This window comes from Anser brachyrhynchus (genome assembly GCF_964034855.1).
Source record: "Anser brachyrhynchus genome assembly, chromosome: 3".
NCBI classification, from domain to species: Eukaryota; Metazoa; Chordata; class Aves; order Anseriformes; family Anatidae; genus Anser; species Anser brachyrhynchus.
The window spans coordinates 68,515,956-68,536,019 of NC_137696.1; the positions used below are offsets into that span (position 1 = coordinate 68,515,956).

At 38.4% G+C, this 20,064-nt stretch overlaps 1 protein-coding gene across 8 annotated transcripts in view; it reads left to right on the plus strand.

Moving 5' to 3' along the window:
- Nucleotides 1–20,064, plus strand: part of PTPRK (protein tyrosine phosphatase receptor type K) — a 421,389-nt gene that overhangs the window by 341,001 nt on the left and 60,324 nt on the right. For all 8 annotated transcript variants that reach the window (XM_080586782.1, XM_080586784.1, XM_080586779.1 and 5 more), the window contains 2 exons: nt 3,941–4,214; nt 7,134–7,170. In XM_080586782.1, the coding sequence (XP_080442908.1) occupies nt 3,941–4,214; nt 7,134–7,170 (311 nt within the window). The remainder of the gene's footprint in view (nt 1–3,940; nt 4,215–7,133; nt 7,171–20,064) is intronic.

Sequence of the window (20,064 nt, forward strand, 5' to 3'; positions counted from 1 at the left end):
CATCATAGTTGTAAACATGACTCTAATCATATCTTCCCTGTCAAGTGTTATCGTGTAATCTCTAGGTTGCTTTATGGCCTCCTGAAGTCTTAAACCAAATTACAAACTAGAAATGCAAAGGGAGACAGGGCTGGGGGCTCATGCACTCTGTGAAGCGTGTACAGTTTTGCCATCAGTCTAGTGGATGCCCAGTCAGTAGCATCAGTGGTGCTTTGGTGATTCATTTGAAGACATTCGCTACTGCAGTTTTTGTAAAGAATCCTAACTGAGCACCAACAAAACAATCTTTTGAACATCCTGCTTTCAAATCCTACTTCAGATAAGGATTACAAAGAGCATAGATCAAAATCAGCACGGACAACTTTTTAAAGATGAGATTTATTTTATTTGATAAGGTTTTTTATATCTCCATATGCAAAATCAGGTTGTTTTCATTTTGCAACAAGGCTAATTAAGTGGACTGCAACAGGGGGCAGCTAAACATAGCTGTCAGTCGGACTTCCCAGGGGTCAGGCTGTAACTTGGGCTGTCAGGCAGTCTGGTGGTGCCCATCTAAAGGGAGGACACTGTCTCCACGAGGTGAGTAGAAGGAAATCTCTAGTTGATATTAAAACCTAGTCAGAATAAGGCTGAAGTATGAACATGTTCACCATGGCAGTATCTATTTGAGCCTGAGTTTTTAGGGAGCAGTGAAAAGGAAGATCAGTTAGCAGGGGCTGCTTAGACTGTTCTGCATCAGCTTGATCAATAGGGAGGTGTTGTGCAGGTTTTCTTCAGTAAAGAAATAGTAATACACATAAAAAGAATCCAAGGATAAGTGTAGTGCATAAACTTTCACTTAACTGTGATACCTGACCACCTTTGCAGCCAGTGCATACCCCAATTTAATGTTGCAAATTTAGCTTTGGCTTCTTTCTTCACATCTTCCAGTGGAGTGTCCTTTCCTAACACTGTTATGAGTATATAGAGTAACATACCGTACATAGAGTGTTGCTTTGGAACCACCAAAGTGCTATTAAATGGATTTAAACAGATGGCAACACAAAGGGCCCAGAGGAAAATGATTGTATTCCTGTGTGTCTTGTTAGCCTACTATGTTGCATGAAAAATACTGCCAGATCCCCTTTCCAAAGAGGATAGGAACAAGTTTTAGTGAGAAAAGAAGAGAAAAGAAAAGAAGAGAAAAGAAGAGAAAAGAGCCTCACTGGGGATGTTGAAGACTTTCTGTCATTTGCTATTCTTTAACTAAAAATAGTAAAAATAATAACTAAAACCAATTTTGTAGCTGCAGATGGCTACACCGTGTAAATTGATTTCTTATTCTCCATGTTTTTCAAGTATATGGATCCTGAAAGGAGTATTTTTGACGCATATTTTATTTAAAGGAGAGCATATTTTATGTAAAATAAAAAAAAAAGTTCCAGAACATTCATATTTTATTGTGATCTCATGCTTAAAATTTTGCCATGCACTTTATATCAGATTCAAACATTACTGCAGTATTTTTAAAGAAAGCTATTAAAAAGGACTTACCTAATATTTAATTCTTCTCATACTCTTAATCTCTTATTTTTGGTCTCCAAAGAGACTTGTCCCTAAAAAAAGATACATACCTTAGGAGGAAGAAGAAGGAAAAAAAAAAAGATAGCTCATTTATTCCCTTATTCTATACAATGGAAGGGAAGTTGGTTTGATTTAGAAACTGTGGTAAATGTCAACTTCTGAGCTGAATGGCAACCAGGATACTCCAGGGGACGGTTGCTGAAGTCACGTGCGAACGTTGCCCCGTCCTTCCGCTCTCCCTGCTGGCTTTGTGCTCCCGAGTTGGCAGGATACCGCGATGACAAGTTTCCTGCTCTCCTGGCACTTCAGACAGCAGAATTTGTGTCCGTCCCAGTCCTTTGGCAGCTCCCAAGAGCAGGACTGCCGAATGCACGGAGCAGAGAGGCAGTGTCTGTGTTCCCAGTACACTCGGTTGGTTGGGTGCCCAGTTCAGGAGCTGTGATTTTAACCCTGCCTGGCTCCAGGACCAGGCCCGAGAGGAGATGAACACCAGTAGAAATTTCTTCCCTTGGGACAAGATAATCAAAAATGGTTTTTAATAATTTACATGCTGTCAAGTTAATAAAACATTGATGTTGTTAGGTTGTGGGTTGTTTTTTTTGTTTTTTTTTTTTGCTAGTACATTAATTGGAAGCACAAAGAAAGATTTGGTTATGCAGGGGTCATGTGGAAGTGATTTGTTGTTGCAGGCTGTATTAACTGGGCATGGTTAATACACAGAGGTTACCACAGAAGAAGATTTATAGCCAAGCTCAGTTCACAGACGGTTTATGAGAAACAAGAGATCCCTGGAAATATAACTCATTATTTTTTCATTTACATTCTTCATTCCTCCTGGAGTTTCAGAATGAGGTGACTTTGTATATTCTTCTTGGACACTTTGAAAGAGTAGACACTTTCCTCCTTAATTTTTTAGGTGCTAGGAAAAGGGAATGGTAACTTGTTTCAGCTTGAGAAAGAAGTGAAACTAGTTTCTTATTTTTTCTTCTCTCATTTCTTCCATTCCCCGGTATCACACTTCATCTCTGCCACTACAGTTATTAGGTTTTCTGGGCAGTAGTAGCAGAGAAAATTGACAAAATAATTTAATGTTGCCCCATAAGTTCTGAAAAAAGGAGGATTGTCTTTGTCTTTCCTTTTGGAGTCCCTGCAGCAATACAGTGATGTTTCCAGAACTCTGCTTGATTTTACTTTTTATGTTTAGAAAGCTTTAAAACAAAACCAAAGCAGAAGATTCTGCCTGCTTAATTGAATTGCTTCAGGTCTTGTCTACATGCGTAGGCATATTTTCCTACTAATCTTGATAACAAGGTGATTGTTTTCATAAGGCCCTGCATCCATCCTTTCATGTATCTGCATGTAGATGAGGAATTGTGTGTATGGATGTGAATATATATATATAATGCATGTGTGTATACAGACATATATACATGTACATACAGTTTTTAGAAACCAAAAAGCTGTTTTATTTCATTTATTTCAACCTAAGTTCTGTACTTCTGCAGGGAGAGCTGGTAATGAGTTGGTAGCATACTGCAGTTAGGTAGTTACCCTGAAGGAGAAAGAAGAATGATAATTACCTGTTCTATTTAGAGAAGGTGATTTGGAGAAGTGACCAAGCCACAGACCATTTCAAGATAGGTGTTGGGGGGTTGGGATGGCAGTTTAATAGGCCGAATGCCATCTGTTTCAGCAATTTGTAACATTTTATCATTGACAACTGTAGAGGAATGAGGCAGTCTATTTTGGTGGAATGGACAGATTTCTGTCCATCTGTGCTTGTATTACAGCATGTCACTTGTACTTCAGATCTGCATAGCTCTGAGCCAAGATAGAAGCCACAGCAAGGTCAAGAGGTGGAGAAGCCTGTCAGCACATTCTGTCTCTAATGATATGACAACTGCAAATTGGTGCTTCAAGCACAGCCTGGAGGCAGTCATTATGTTGGGCCTTGAAGCTGAGCTTTCTGTAGTATTATTTCAAAGAAAAACGCTAACTTCAGATGTTTCCGATTATCAGACAAAGAGTTTAATCTATTGTAGATTAAAGTCAGATTCATTCCTGGTTATTTTGTTGCTGTTGTTGTTCCAAAAGCAAAATCATTGTTAGGAGATTGTATATATATACTTGTATTGTTGTTGTTCCTGAAAAAAAATAGATGCTGCTTCTTTTCAATGACTAAATTATATAGCTTTGCTACATTTGCGAATATATATATGAAGTGTTCGTGCCTTCTGTGCATCCATGCATCCACTGTCTGTTGTTTTTGGTTTTTTTAAGTTCACACAAAGCAGTCAGGTTAATATTTTTATGAGACTAGAGATTTGGCCATAGCAGGTGCTTTTAAAGATAAGTGGGTTTTCCTCTGTTTTGCCAGTGCCTACCAGATCGTTGTTGAGGAGCTGCACCCGCACCGCACAAAGCGAGAAACGGGCGCCATGGAGTGCTACCAAATCCCCGTCACCTACCAGACAGCTCTCAGCGGAGGATCCCCGTACTACTTTGCTGCCGAGCTGCCCCCTGGGAACCTGCCGGAGCCAGCCCCTTTCACCGTGGGTGACAACAGGACCTACCAAGGCTTCTGGAACCCCCCGCTGGCTCCTCGGAAAGGCTACAACATCTATTTCCAGGCCATGAGCAGCGTTGAGAAGGTGAGTGCCAGCCAGACCTTTCTCCTGGAAAGAGCCAAAGGCATGCCCGTGGTGACAAGGGGGGCTGCCGAAGCTGGGGGTGTTGGCAGTAGCACCGTTGTAATCCCTGTGCTGGCTTCTGTACTGTGACAGCGTGGCAGCTTGCCATTTGCATTTCACACCACCCTTGTATCATAGTAACTGTTACTAGATGAGTGTTTAATATCTCTTAGTAATCGTCTGAGTGTAGTAATTTCAGTGCTGTGACTCTGCCTCCTTGGTAAATAGCATCCAGTGCTTTTTCCCCAGCTCTCAGGACTTGCACGCTTGTTACTGCAGGATAAACAGAAAGTAGGCTGCTCAGTGGGCAAATGAAATGTTATGAACTTTTGGAGAGTCTCACGCTGAACATCAAATAAAAAATAAAAAATTTGCTAGAGCTAGAGTAACCCCAGGCCCACAGTGTGTGTCCGAGAGCCTTTATGGAAAGGTCTGCTTCAGGATTGCTTTACAGCTGTGCAGTATTCAAAGTTTGGCTGGTGCTCACCTTCATTACCTCCCTGGTGTTGTTTTTAACTCCGTTGCTGAGTACTGCAGCTGGCTCTGTGTGCATAAGAAAGGGAAAAAAGCGGCAGGAAGTTAAACACCACAGTGGACTCCAGGTGGGAATAACGCCATGGCTCTGCGAGCCCCATGCTGTTGCTCTCGAATGGTTTCTCTCTTGCAAATGAAAGTCGGGGAAGGTGGAAAAGGTGGTAGGCACAGAAGCTTCAGATAATTAAAAATTTAGTTTTTCAATTTATAGTTTAGAAAACGGAAGGAAATCACTGTAATGTGTCTGTAAGGCTCTCTGTGTGAAATGTCAGGGAAGCCAGAAAAGAGGTGCCTGATAGATAGCAAGATTGATAGCAGCTGATGCTCACCAGGACCATTGGAAAAGAGCAGAAGCCATATCTCCCTTGGGGTCTCTGCTGTGGCTAAGCAAGCCATAACTAACAAAGGGCTTTGCCTTGGAGCCTTTTGAAGAAAATCTCACCTACTTATGGTTATGAAAACTGCATGTGCATCAAGTCAGAATGAGGAAAAAGCAGGAACTAATGAATTTGTTTACTGGAGCTGTTTGAAAACTGGAGGCTTTTTCTGGTGGAAGAGACTGTTCTGTCGTTCTAGATTTTATCTGTAGACCCATGTGAAGCAAACAACGCAAAATGAAAACTAACTGCTAGTTACTCATCCATATTTCCCGTACTTTCTATATGTAATTCCCTTTCCTGTTGTTGGTTTCCAGCAGACTAAATTGTAAGGAAATTCATTTAATTCCCCAAGAAATAAATGCAAGGAAGGAGTAAAACAAAAATATTAAATACATAAATAGATCGTTATATTGGCTTTTACATTTTGACGGATAAGTAAATGAAGAGGGAAGAACAAATAATGTTTTACTTTAACTTCAAAATGCAGTTTGTGAGAGAGTTTGATACTAAAGTGGTTTTCTCTGGTATGACTTAAAACTTTGGATCGTATTTCTGTTCCTACACGGATTTGAGGGAGGTTTGGGGAGCTGGGGTTGCACTGCATTCTGCCAGGACATAGATCTAGTGGTTGAAAGATAACCTCTGAGCTACAGAATATTTAAACAGGTGCTTTACTGTAAACCAGAGGGATCACCAAAATAGTCAAGGGGAAGTAAAGTATGCTCTGAAATAAACTGTAGGGTTGGGATGAGAATTATACTGTGATATTCGTAGACATTTTGAACAAAAGTGGACTAGTAAATCTAATAAGTGGGGAGAGTGCCAGTTAGGTAAGATTATATTCATAAACTTCACACAGGTTCATTTAGATTGCAAAATTGTCTTTACGGAGCACTTATGGTAACCCTCAACTCACTACTTTGCTCATTCGTTACGTATTGTGTTTGCAAAAGTTGCTCAGGGATCGTCAATAGGAGAGAGAGGCACAGGGAACCATTGGGATGGCAATGCAGCAGGTGGCAGGACTAGATGGAGTACATTTCATAGAATGAAGCTTCCATTATTATATTCTCTAATTATACAATAGTATTGTTTAGAATGATCTAATATAGCAGCAGCTGCATCCTCTCATGCAACCTTATGCCATTTCAGTGTTTGCCTTTAAAATAACTGTGCGTTTTACAAAAAGGTCAGAAATACATTTATGGCTGACCCTCGTTTGTTCAAGTTGTACGGAGTGTGCATAACTAAGTCATTTTTCTGTTCACTTGTTTCAATTGCTAACCAAACTTCTGAAGGGAAAAAAAAATCAAAATACATAAAAATTGTCTTTGCATATGCAAGTTCTTTGGAAGCACATCCCTGTCAAATCACTGTCTTTCCTGGGCAGATTATATAGGTTGTAGATCAAGTATGTTTTATGTGAAGGGATAGCTGGGCTGCTTCTGTGCTCATTCCACCCTCAGAAGCATGAAGGAGAGGGTTGCCAACATGCTCCGTGTGACTCTGAGACTGTCTGGATGCAACAAAACAATTTAGTTTGTGCACAGTGCTGAACAAATGTACCTTCTCTTTTTTTGCTACGTGGCTCACAGTTTCTGTGCCCTGAAATAAATATGACCACCGATTCTCCACTTTTCTTCCACTGCATACTGTGGATTCTTATGGCATAATTTCCATTTGATTTAACTTATCTGTAATTTTGCTACATCCGGGCTGTCCTGCACCTTTTCTCCCCATTATTTTCATGGATAGCACAGATCAGTGCCTAGGCAGGTATCATCCAGCTTGCTGCTTCTGTAAAGGCAAAATGACTCAGCCTTCTCCCCCGCTAAGCCCAAAGCCCTGAGCCACCTGGTTCAATGTCCCTGAGCTGCTCACAGATCTAGGGCTAATTTATGGAGTGGGGAGGGCAAGAAAAAGGAACCTGCTCTGACTATTTTCTTTAATTTTCCCTTCTCAACAGGAAACCAAAACTCAGTGTGTTCGAATAGCTACAAAAGGTAAGAGGTTCATCCCCCCAAGCAAAGTAGCTTTTTAATGAAATGTGGTGGTTTTGTTAAATAATTGAACCAAAGCCAGTACCATTCCTGTATTTTGAACCACTTGGTTGTCTTAAAATGTAATGAGCTACTGCTTTTTATTCTTTGGTATTGGGCCAGGCAAGTACTGTTCTAGCAATACTCAGAAGTCAGACAAAATCAGGACAGCTTTCCTTTCTCCTCTCTGCTCTCCTCAAACAATTATTTCTAAGCAGTGGTGATGGAGATTTTTTCCTTCATTTAAATGAAGGACACGGTAGTTAATTTTCATAAGTAACAGCACAGTGTGTTATATAGGCATAGGGGAGGGGTGATTTGAGGAAGTTGTGTGTCTTTAATAGCGAGTGAGGCCCAAAGCTAAGACCGACTGCATAGCTGTGAGAATAAATCATATTGACCCCACATACAGCAGGTTAATCACATACTGCTCACTCAAAAATACAGTTTCATCTTCAAATGGGGTCTTAGTTGTTCAGCTTATTGTTATCTCTTGCTTTGACTGTATTTATAGCTGTTCATTGTGGTTGCTTGATTATGTCAACATGAGTTCTTTGAAAGACTCCAGCAGCATGAACAAGAAAGGACCTAACAAATGCTGAAGCAATGCTCTGCAGAGGCCCAGCACTGCTAGCATTGTCTCTTTCTAATTGCATATTGATATTCAGCGTAAAAAACAACTTTAGATATGAGCAAGCAGGCATTTAAGGTACTGCTGTGGCACATCAGCACCATCTTTTCAATTGCTTCTTTCAATTTAAAACTTGTTCCAATTAAAAGCTGATGCCTCTAGTGAGGTGGTAGCAACAAAATGTTTTCTTGAGAAACTGGAAAGTAAAATGTACTTCTCAAGATTCGTTAATACTTTCTTCAAGTGGGGGAAGCTAGTAAGAACAGGAAATTCAAACTGTGAGCTAAGTCTCCTATGAAAAGTACATCAGCATTATCTTTCTTATGTTTCCCTGACATGATTAAATGTTTAAGTATATTTGCATGAACAAATATTTATATACTTCAAGCATGTATTGCTGGGATTTAAGTCAAGGGAGAGTCTTGAAAAGACTCTCTCTCCAAAATAGCCTAGGTTTTGCAGAAATATGAAATGGGGTAGGGGAGAGTAGTGGTTCTTTCATCATAAGGTTTCTGGATAGTAATAACAAAATGGGAAAGAAATTCACCTAGCTTATGAGAAAATTACTTAACCGTGTTCAGGCCACTGATCTCTAAGCAATGTTCATGGGAGCAAGAAGCCTGAAGATGGTTGCTTGCATGCCTTCCTCTCCCACAGTAGTCATGTGTACACAAATTACTTTTGTCTGAAGGAAATGGAAAATGAGTAGCAAGTTTCTTACCGCAGTGCTATAAATCTTGGCTTCACTGTTGTGGCTAAAGACACGTGTTCCTGAGGTTGTTCCAATTCCTCAGGCATCGCCCGACACATCAGTACCATACTCTTTCAATGTGGAACTAAAAAGTAATGTGTTTTCTCTGACTTGACTTTTATTGATAAAAAGTGAGATGTGGGGGGAGGCAACGTTATATGAAAATGCTTTCTCGTGCTCTGAAAGAATGCATTTAGTTAGACATCATCACTTCGAAGTCACATGCATTCATATCTGTCAACTTAACTTATGCTGGTATTCTAAATCATTTTAAGAAGCTGATACAGAAATTTTCTCTGTGTTTTCATCACAAAAATAATGACATTATTTGCTGTGCTTGAAGAAAAGTGTACTTAACATACTGTTTTATGAATATATTCATCTGTTTACCCTGATACTTTAGTTGTGTGTAGGTATGCTTTGAATCATTGACCAAGGAGAAGTTGCATGTTTAGTGTCTCCATCAGAAATGTTTGTTTTGTGGTTTTGTTTGTTTGATTGGTTGGTTGTTTTTTTAACCCACCGAAATAAATATAGGGAAAAGAGAACTGTCTCACCTTGCCTTGTGCATCCTCAGTAAAAGTTGTGCATAGTCCTGTGCAATCTCCTGTGACCTGAAGCAGCCTACAGCTGGCCAGTCAAACTGAATTTTGCCTTAAACATATTTAAAAGGCATTAAAAATCATTAAGAGCTGGTTTGGAGGGTGGGGGAAATTAAAGGTGCATACAAAGGTAAGACAAATCTCCCTGGTAGTGAAGTTCAGTGTTACTAGCAAAGTCTGGCAAGTAATGAATCTCTGTCGTTTTTACCTTGTTCAAGGGCCTGGTTTGAACTAATTTTTCTGTTACGACTCCTAAGGAATCTGCATTTTACAGCTCCTGTTTCACACTGATAAGATGTAAAAATGGAAAAAATATGTTAGTAATGTCATGGTTTGGTGCTGGAGAAGTTCATATCCCCAAAATTATAACCTCGATAATTTGACTTTCTAAGTTGTGTTATTCACCTGATTTGTTTGTTTGTTTGTTTGTTTGGGCAGACTTCTGTTACGATAATTCATACATATTTTAATGCATTGAGGGTTTTGCACATATCATTCCCAGGTGTTGCCTTCTGCCTTTGAGAATTGATTCAATAGTTTATTTATTGGTATCAAGCTAATGAAAGTCAGAAAATCTAAATTAAAGCTCTCATGCTTTTTCAATCTGTATATTCCAGGTGCAATGTTCTCTTACATTTCTGATAACAAAATGTACTCAAGTGTGAACTCATCTAAAAGGTGCTGCCAAATCATGACTAAATATGTTGCTGCTTTTGGCATGTCTTGAAAAGATGTTTTTAGAGTAAGCTGAGAGTTTTACTAGTGTCTGGAGTATTAAAATACACTGAGTTAATTTTTTTGGAAGAAAATATTGGAACAGCAACAGATTAAAAAGTCATCCCCTGAGCAGTTCATGTGTACTTGCAACTGAAGAACAAATACCAGAGTGATTCGTTGATGGCCCTGATTTAGGGTAATAATGGGATTCCCCCTTTATCTGAACACTTATTTTCACAAAGCTTGTAAGAGTTTAATGACTTTGTGACTTTTGCCCTTCTCCAGATTGGACTGAATTGGCCAAGAGAGTCCCAAGTTATTAGATGTGGTGAGAGGGTATGAAAGTTGCCCACGTATACAATCTGTTCACATAAGCTTTGATTCTTAAGGAAACCATGTTAAAATCAACTCCCTGTTGTGCAGATGGTGGGTAGAACATATCTAAAGCACCATTTTCATTATTGTCCGGCAGTAGAACTGTTTCAATTCCTTGGATACTTTCAGGCTATATTCCCTTCCTCTGCGAAGCTGAATTCAGTTCCCATTCAGATCTTCTTAGTAACCAGTGATCACCATCAATTTGTGTTTGTTTTTTTTAAAAAAAACTTAATTGTTCTCTACCTCATTATTTTTCAAATCTAGGTAGCAGCATTATCCCGTCACTAATAATCTAGTTTCTCACACATAGTAACTGAAGAAGGAAGAAAAAGTCTTTTTCTCTGAAGTGCAGAGAAAGGTACAGAGACTAAGGTCAGATATTCATTAGGAACTGAAAGATGGAGTGATGCTGCAGAATGTGCGTTGCTCAACAAAAAGGTGTTGCATATAATCTCCTAAAGAAAATTCTCAAACTTACTAAAACTAATTTTTTAAGGCAGAGTTCAACCAGTACATAGTATGCTCATATCATGATGAATACATGGTAACTGAACCTGCCTAACCAAAGTACTGCTAGAGGAGTGAATTCAAGAGGCACCATTTCAATGACAGGCACTTCAGAGTAACACATTATGTTGATGACTGATCAGTCATATCTTAGAGTTGACTTTGAATGTGTTAAAATTTGAATGGGTTTCCACAAGCACATTACATTGGCATTTTACAATCTAAAATTGTATCAACTGCTAACAGAATGAAACTAGATTAACATGGTCAGAGAAGAGTGATGCTTCAAATTATTTAGCATGTAAATAGACATTTAAGAGGACAGAAGGGACAGCAGAACTGTTATTAAGCAGAGAATATATGAAGTTGACATTTCTGACAGTTTTTAGGCTGCCAAGTTTGAGGCTAACACTGATTTACGTGTATCCCTTTGTTTTGTTTAGAAGACTAGAGAAAAATATTGAAAATTTAATTAGAAGAAATCCACTGTGGCAGTAAATAAAGTACTAGTGGGACTGGCAGCTCTATCCCAAAGTATTTAGAAGTGATGAATGCAGTCCAAAGTTTCTCACTCTGCATTTCAACCATGAACTTTTTCACCTCCAAAATTGTTTTCCCTTGTGGTTTTCATTTGTATTGCTAGTTCAGGCAACATAGAAGCTCTCCATCTCTATGCATGTTTGGTTCATACAGATGGATGAAAATGCCATTTGAGATGATGCGCATCTGGAAGTAATTGTGAAATAGCAGAAAATTACTTTTTAATCTGATTTGAGAAATAAAAAGGTCTGGGTGGTAACATTTCAACTGCAAGTGTGCATTTAGTCCACCATCATTATTGCTCTGAATTCGTTCCCATAGCAGTTGGGGATTGATCCAAAGGCCTTTGATGTCAATGGGAGTCCTTTCACTGACATTAATGTGCTTTGGATTAGGTCTTTAGAAGTCATAAATCTGTCTAGACCATAATTATTTCCTTGAAATTGTTCCTGATGATGTTTCTGCTCTCAGGGAAATTTGTGAAAGTCAAATCACCTCCTGTAGCAGGATGCTCATATATGTCTTAGCAGTTAATGCACAAATGAGGGAAGATATCAGATGCTAAACATATATGAAATGAAGCTCCCTTCAGTGCTGTTTTTATGTTTGGATCAATGCTCCTAAAATGACTTTTAGCTGTACCATCATAATAGGTGCTGGAGACCTACGTGACAATCTAAATATAGAGAAGAATGCAGATATTGCCAATGTCATATCTTTCCTTTCGCTCATTCATACCAAAAAGCTCTAAATATGTTTAAACTTCAGTGTATTTTCCATAATGTCTTTTGTCTCACAAAGAGGACATTTTTACTAACTTGCTCTGCTTTCCAGAGATGGAAACAGAATTTAGCATGGCTTATTTTCCTTTTTGTATGTGAAATTGCAGTAACTCTGAGAGCAACTACATCTGTCAGTTCTGATAAGTGATACCTTTGATTGTAAATAAAAAATTGTATGATCCTTTCATGGAATATTTGATGATGGTTGTAAAAGAGCTGTTAACTTAGAGACGCCTCCAGATTTCCAGACACAAAACCTATAATATGGGTATATCTGTGTTTGTGCAGAGAGTAGCAAAATCATGGCATTTGACTTACCAAATTTTTATTTGAGTAAAAAGGAATTTAATATAACAACCAAATTTATTAAGTGAAACTACCAGGTGGATATGAATGGGACAACAATTTTCAGAGAATGTGTTTCCCATTCCTTATTATAAGGTACTGAAGAGAAGTGCTTGTTTTTGCTTGTTGCTTGAGATCTCTTAAGAAATAAGGGTTCCTTCCAAGGGTAACAGAAAAAAAAATGAAAAAAAATTACCTTTTTGTGTGTGTGCCTGTAGCTTGGCCTGAGCTTATGGAAATACAGTTATCTTGTTGTAAGATACATATGAGGAAAGCAGTATATGAAGTGTCTAAAAATTACCTTGCATGTATTTGCAGAAAAAAATACCAAAGTTCTGCAGTCTTTTACTCTCCCTGTTCCTAGTTGAAAGGCTTTAAAAATATTTGCAACTTATTCTAGTTATAATCAACTTCGTAAGTTTGTCCATCAGCTAAAGCTGAACCATTTATTTTAACTCTGAGAGTAATTATGAACAGAATTAGTTTCTACTTTCCAGTCCCTTTCTAAGTCTCCAAGAATATAGGTTTATTACTATTTTTGAAAGAGGAGTTGACTGCTTTTGGTGAGAAAAAATATAACGGACTAAAAAAAAATCTAATAAATATAATGAATAAATCTAATAGCTTTCCTAGAGAGCTTTATTTTTAAAGACATTCCATACCGAATAAGTTTATTGCATGCAAATAATTCCTGTATTAAATTTAATTGGTTTGTGATAGTTGTTGGTTGCTTTTTTTTTTTTAATCAGTAATTTTGTAAATGGAAACACTAGTGATAACGACTTGCAGTATATTAAAAAAATCAACAATCAGCATGAGGAAAGTTTGAATCCAAAGATGTAATAAATGTTAGCTTTCCTTGATTTTAAAATGTTGCAGTATTTCCCGTAATAGGTGATTAACAAATTAGTTTATGCAGATGCTATGAGCAAATCGAAGTCTTAGGAACCTTAAAGGAACCAAGTAGTAAGCATTTCAAAAGTACAAGTTCATGTAGAGGGTTCTAGTTAATATTTAAATGATAGAGAATGAAAGATGATGGATTTGCTGCTCTAAGAGAAGGAGGAGTATCTTAGCATGTATGCTTTAGTACTAGGTGCCTGTTTTCTTGGGTCTTTTCAGCTGTAATGAATATTACTTCTTGAATCAGATCATGGACATAGAATGTTTTGCATTCATAGTTAAAGAATATGGAGACATAAATGTAGAAGTTTACTTTTCTTACAGGAACGTTTAGACTTAACTGCAACAGAAAATTCTTGATTTCTATATTAATTAGATATATTAATTAAAATTGCTAGAACTAAAACAGGTATATTAATTAAGGTAGATAAAATTGAAATGACCACTTGCTAGAACTCTTGTGGTCTGATTTTTATTTTCCCTTTTTGTCTGTTCGTTCATCATTTCTTATTTGCCTCCTCCTATGTCTGTACATTCTTTGTGTCATATTTAAGATGATTTTTGGATGTAAGTAATTATACAAGTGTTTAGAGAAGGTGAACTGTCATCATCAGTTAGGACTGGGTTCATCAGCCAAATTTCACCCGTACAACATGTCCACTTTCATTTTATACTGCTATAAACTATACTATTGGATAAAAATGGCTCTGGTGATGTCTGGAGTTGAAGAAAGTACAGGCAGAGATTGCTGCCTTTGGCAGCCCATCACAGTCATCTCAAGTGCGTGTTTGGCCCAGGAGCAACAGGAGTTTGCCTTGTTTGTGTAGCAGTGGAGCTTTGGAGCCACCCCATTGAGGGACAGTACTGTTTCTCCTCTTTAAAGAAAGGAGAAAGGGGACTCTAAGAGTTGCTGTGTTTACAACCAGTCTGTATGCAGCTGGAACAATGCTTTCTCCACATGAGTGGGCATGTCAGAAAACTGACACTGGCAATAGGCTTTGCCATACACGTTACTGATGTTCAAGTTGAATTCTGTACCCAAAAAAGTAAACCGTTGCTGATGCAAATACTGAAATACTGAAATACTTCTACATACAGTTGTATTACTACCGTCATTAGTGCCAGTACAGAAGCTACAGTTCAAACTGATGAGGGGAAGATCAGTCGTGCTTGAAACTGGTTCCATGAAATGGTGCATTATATTGCGAGATTTTAATATGCACACCTTTATTGGTTTTGGAAGTTTGTAGGAAAGTCCTAGAAGTGGTAATGAAACCTCAAATGACACCCCAGTAGTGATACTGTGCTCTGAGCACTTCCTGGTCATTGCCGTCCCAGAGTTCAGATGTGCCCTTACACAAGACACAGCGGATACATTCAATGTTGAGATAGCAGCAGCTTCCTTACCATGCTAGGACTTAGCACTGGTGCAGTAAAAATCGTGTATTTGGCAAATAGATCACTGATATGATCATTAACTTTTTTAAATGAAAAGAAATTTTACATCCTTGGCATTAACATTACAAGGGTTTATTAAATTATTTGCTTGTCATCTCTGACAAAGTGCTAAATGAAGTTCTACAGCTAGTCATCTAGAAACAAGGGGCCGCATTGCCAAGCATAGTAGCACTTCCTAAACGCTGTCAAATGTGTTGCAGAGAAAGTCAGTATGGTTGATTGGCACAGCTGCCAAATTGCTCAAATATAGAGATTGATGCTTTGTCAGTTGTGTACGGAGACGATTACTCTGAAGTTCAGGAGTATGGACTGCTTTCTGCTCTGATGTCGTGTGATAACCAGACTATTTCTAGAAAGATCGTTACCAGAAGGATATGCAGATGGACCTTGCAGGAGGGAGGATCTTTCTAGAAATAGTCTGGTTATCACACAACTATATGTCAGAGCAGAAAGCATCTTACAGGCATTTTGAGATGTTTTTGTAGCCAGGTAAATACAAAGTATGGAGAACAGAATTGCAACCCAGTATGTGGATTTCCATGCTGTTGGCTTTGGAAGCATTCAGTGGCTTTTGTGCAAATTCAGCAATGTGGAAAGGACTGAATGTTCTTCGTGCTTCACAGTGACATGGTGTGAAAGGTTCTTGATCAAGATGGACTTCCAGAACCCTTTTACTGTCAAAGAGGTCACAAAACAGTCTGCATCCTTTGCCACTTCTGATTAACATTTCCTTTGTCGAGTCTACAGGAAAGGTGTCCACATTCAATACCACATAGATGGCAGAATATTTAACCTGAACATTAAATCAAAGGTCATATATCTGCTGAATTGTGTTACTTGCTCTTTGCTGATGACTGAGTATTGGTTATTCACACGTATGTAAGCAGGCGACATATTATTGACTGTTTCAGCCCCTCTGCCAAGTGGTTTGGCCAGGCCATTAGCATAGAGGAAAAAAAAAAAACAAAAGAGGTCCTGCTCTAACCTTGCTGTGGTGGAAAATATCCTGAGGCAGGAGTCTGCGCTGACTACAGAAATCTGGGAGAACAGCTCTGCCACTTCAGCAGTGTGCTTTTTTAAAACACCACAGTTGATAGCAAAGTCATGCAGGGAATAGCAAAAGCCAGTGTAGTATTTAGGATGTTAAACCAGCATGTCTGAAATGAGAGACATCTGGCTTCAAACGGAAGTAAATGTCTATTATGCGTTAGTTGTTGCCAGTCTTTATACGGCTACAAAGCTTGGACCAGTAATGGTCTCCACATCAAGCGTCCAAACCATTTCCAGTGCACTGCTTTCATGCCCTTGCTTCCACAAAGCTGCAGGATGTTACCTTGGATGCTGTGCTCTTAAATTGCTGACAAATTGTTGATGCAGAAGCAAGATTACAGTAGGTGCAGTTATGCCAGACCTAGCTAGTTCTCATGCCGGACAACAGTTTGCCCAAAGCCAGTTTCTATGGGTAGTTAAAATGAAGAGAAAAGCTCAGAGGTATCATGATGAAGTGGTTAATGGGCAAGTTTAAGGCAAATACTCAGTTATGTGTCATCAGTTTCACAGTGAGGGAAATTACATCTGAAGATTTTCTGCTCTGAAAGAGAATAGGTACTTACGCCATCATGGCACGCAATTAAAATCAGAATGGTGCTGTATGGCATAAGTGAAGATGGTGGTGAAACAGATTACAGCTGTACACTTTACGGTATCATGAAAATGGGTCTCTTTCTTTGACAATAAAACCAAATCCTTATGTTTTGATGGCAAACAAGTGTCATAATCACTTTCCATCCCTGGTGCTATCGTGTTTCTGATTGTGCCATTTAAAAGGGCCACATATGGAAGAAGTAAATCATATTATTTTGTAAATCATGTGATATGAAGAAACATTTTTTAAATGTGTTTTCTGTTTCTATATCTTATTGTTTGGACCCTTAGACAGTGACAGGAAAAGCAGATCATTGAGTGGCGGAACTGTTGTCAGAGTTTTTGCTGTTAAGATTGTTTCTAACAGTAGTAAAAGGACAACTCTTTTTCTATATGAGAGGGAGAGAAAGGGAATTCTACAATTACTGCAATTGGCATTAAAATTGCCTCAACATATGGAAGGAAGTTATTTGCACAAGCACAGGCATCGTTTTATTGTGAACCTTAATTTTTATGTACACTAATACCATCCAAAATTGTCTAAATTGTCTTCCTATTTCATTGACACATTACAGGAAAAAATACGTAGTCAAGCAAACTTCAGGTTAATCCTTAATCTGTTTCTAATTTCTCAGATTTTGCTAAATTAAGACTATCTTTCCTTTTTTTTGAAATGACCGTGCTGCATTCCCTGGAGTTTTCTAACAAATTTTAGAGGCACTGGTAATTCAACATTCTGTCATTATTTTCTGCAGACATGAAGGGATTTTCTCATAGTCATTCAGTGTTTCTTACAACTGATTATTTTTAAAGATTTAATCCTGTAGGTATTATTCTTTTATGTTATTCTAAATTTTAGAAAGGCTTTTAGCTAGTCCCCATTCTGCTTGAAGTCACTAAACCATAATGTTCATGCAGGGACTTATGTTCATGTGTTCGTCTTCCACAGAACTTCCTTTTGTACACCCAAAGGAGAGGATTATTGTTCCTTGCCCTGGTGTAAAACTTTGTAAGATACTGGACCATGAACCCTGGGCACTGGGCGTTTCATCATGGTTACGGTACTTAAGGACATGGTTTAGTGGGTGATATCGGTGGTAGGGGGACGGTTGGACCAGATGATCTTGGAGGTCTTTTCCAACCTTAATGATTCTATGATTCTGTGAACATCTGCTTGATGATATATCTGGAAGCAGCCTCTCTCCTCTGTTTCTCAAATGTGATCAAAGATGATGTTTCCTATATGTAATAAGACAGTTAATTTTCAACTCACACTTTTACAGAAAATTCTGTTATAGATGTCAGATAGGAAGGTTGATTTTTCAGATTACTCTGTTGAGGAATTTATGGGATGAGTCCCCATTAATAACCATCAGATATTAACCATCAGGGTTAGATTACATTTTTGATTCATCACTTGAACTGTGGAACAGATATCTAAAGGTAGGGCATGCTGTTGCTGTTATCAACCAGTTATATTTTTCAGCCTAGGTCATACCGCAGTAAAATGGGAAGGGATGGTGGCTATCTGTGGCAGGCGCTACCTATTTGCAAATCTACAAATTTATTGTTTTGAACAGAATTTAGAAATGCTCATTCAACATAAGTAGCTGGCAGTTCAGGGACTGAGAGGGCAAATTGAATCTCATTATATGCTTGTCCAAATATGAAAGCTGCTAATCTGGTTGCCTTTGTATAAAATAATATTGCTTGCTCTGCATAAGCTCTGAAGCATGATGTTGTTTAGCCAAATCAAATAGCTTTGCTAGCTAATATAAATTGAATTCAAACTGAACAGTTTTCTCAGATTCAGAAAGTGAAATCAGTTTGTTTATGCAGAGAATCAAGCAACAGAAATAGTCATTTCCTGCATGTCCCGTTTTGAGTAGTAGTGGTGGAATTCAGACAATGAAATTTTATAGGAGAGATGGCATACAACCGGCTGAAAAGTATTTTCCCCAATTGTTTTGGCAATTACAAATCTTTTATGCTTTATTTTTAAGTAACTCGTTCAAGGAACAGTTCCAGGCAAATTTAAGCAATTCCTTACATAAAACAATTTGGTTTGTTCAAGGACTAAGTCAGTGCTGCTTGGGTAGATCATAATGTAACGCAGTAGATCGCAGGCACGCAGTACTGCAATGTTTGGAGCACAGTCATCTGACCAGCAGAAGCTCAGCGACAGGAACAATAGTTCACTTTTTCACATCAGGCCTCCCAGATCACCTTGTGTTGTGATTAGGAAAGCTCAGTAGAGCCCTTGTTCTTCACAGAAACTGTAGTTGCATTGGTTTGAGTATAGTGTGAGGATGTTGGACTTGCAGATTTGATGGCTGACTGCTGACCCAGCTGCTGGACCTGAAGCTGGTAGACTTTTGTATGACCTGGTGCCTGTAGCTTGTAGAAGAGGAACAGCCACTTGGGCAGAGTTGCTGCATGAGCAAGCATGTACTGCCTCATCATTCACCAGCCAGCCTGTAGACACGGTGAGCAGTTTGGACAGATATGTAGCACATTGTGTGTAGCTAGGCGCTCAGAATAAAGCTGTGAGTGAGTCTGAACTTGGGATGTAGCCCCTGTCATGGCTGAGATGGGGTCATGCAGCCAGAATGATAGAGCTCCGATAGCTGTCATTACTCCTCCTTAGGTTTGGGGAAATTAGGATGTGTCCATCTGCTGAGTAAGATACTTGAGTATTATTTCAAAATGATAACAAACAAGTGCTGCTTTTATCAAGTGATAAAACTTGATAAACTTTAACTTCTTAAAACTGCTTTGGCTTCATTGACCTCTCTTCAAAGCAAAGCACATCAGCTGTACATCATTCTCCGTTTGGACATGAATGGAGAGCTCTTAAGCCCAATACAGAAGTATTTTATCAAGCAGAGGTTTGTCATTCCCAGTGCTGGTAGTACAAGATTTGCAACAAATCATCATAATGATACCAACTGAACTTTGAATATATGGTGTATTGAGACTGACAATAGCATTCTTCAAGTGATTTCATCATGAATAATCATAAAATTTTAATAGTTTAAGGAATTTATTTTGTTAAAAAAATAGTAAATTTAGCATGCCTAAGGTATTCAAAAGGCTATTTTAAATCTTGATCTTCCAGGAAAACAGATACAGCAACATCAGTAGGCATTTAAATGTATTGTTTTACCAGTTTACTCAACATCATTTTGGTAAGATAGAGAGGGTCTGTGTCCTGACTCCAATTCCAAGTGGTTCATGGAGATTACCTTTAGAGATACCAGCTAATGGAAATGCACCGATACTGATCCAATTTTCCTACAAAACCCACTTAGTAGTCATTGAGTGTGTAATTTCCTATGAAATGTATGTGGAGTTAAGAAGGTAACATACACTTGTCATTGCCCATTTGTTAGGCTGAAGGAGAAATAAAATAATACAAGATAAGCTGACTGTAAGTCTTTTATCTTTTTCCCTCCCCTCTGAAGATGTAGCTATTCCCTCGTTGAACATGATTAAGGTAGTTAGAACCAATTTATATTGTGGTATAAATGTTTTGAGACAGGAAGATACATGAAAATTCCCTAAACCAGAAACTAAATACAGATTTCAGATACATTTATT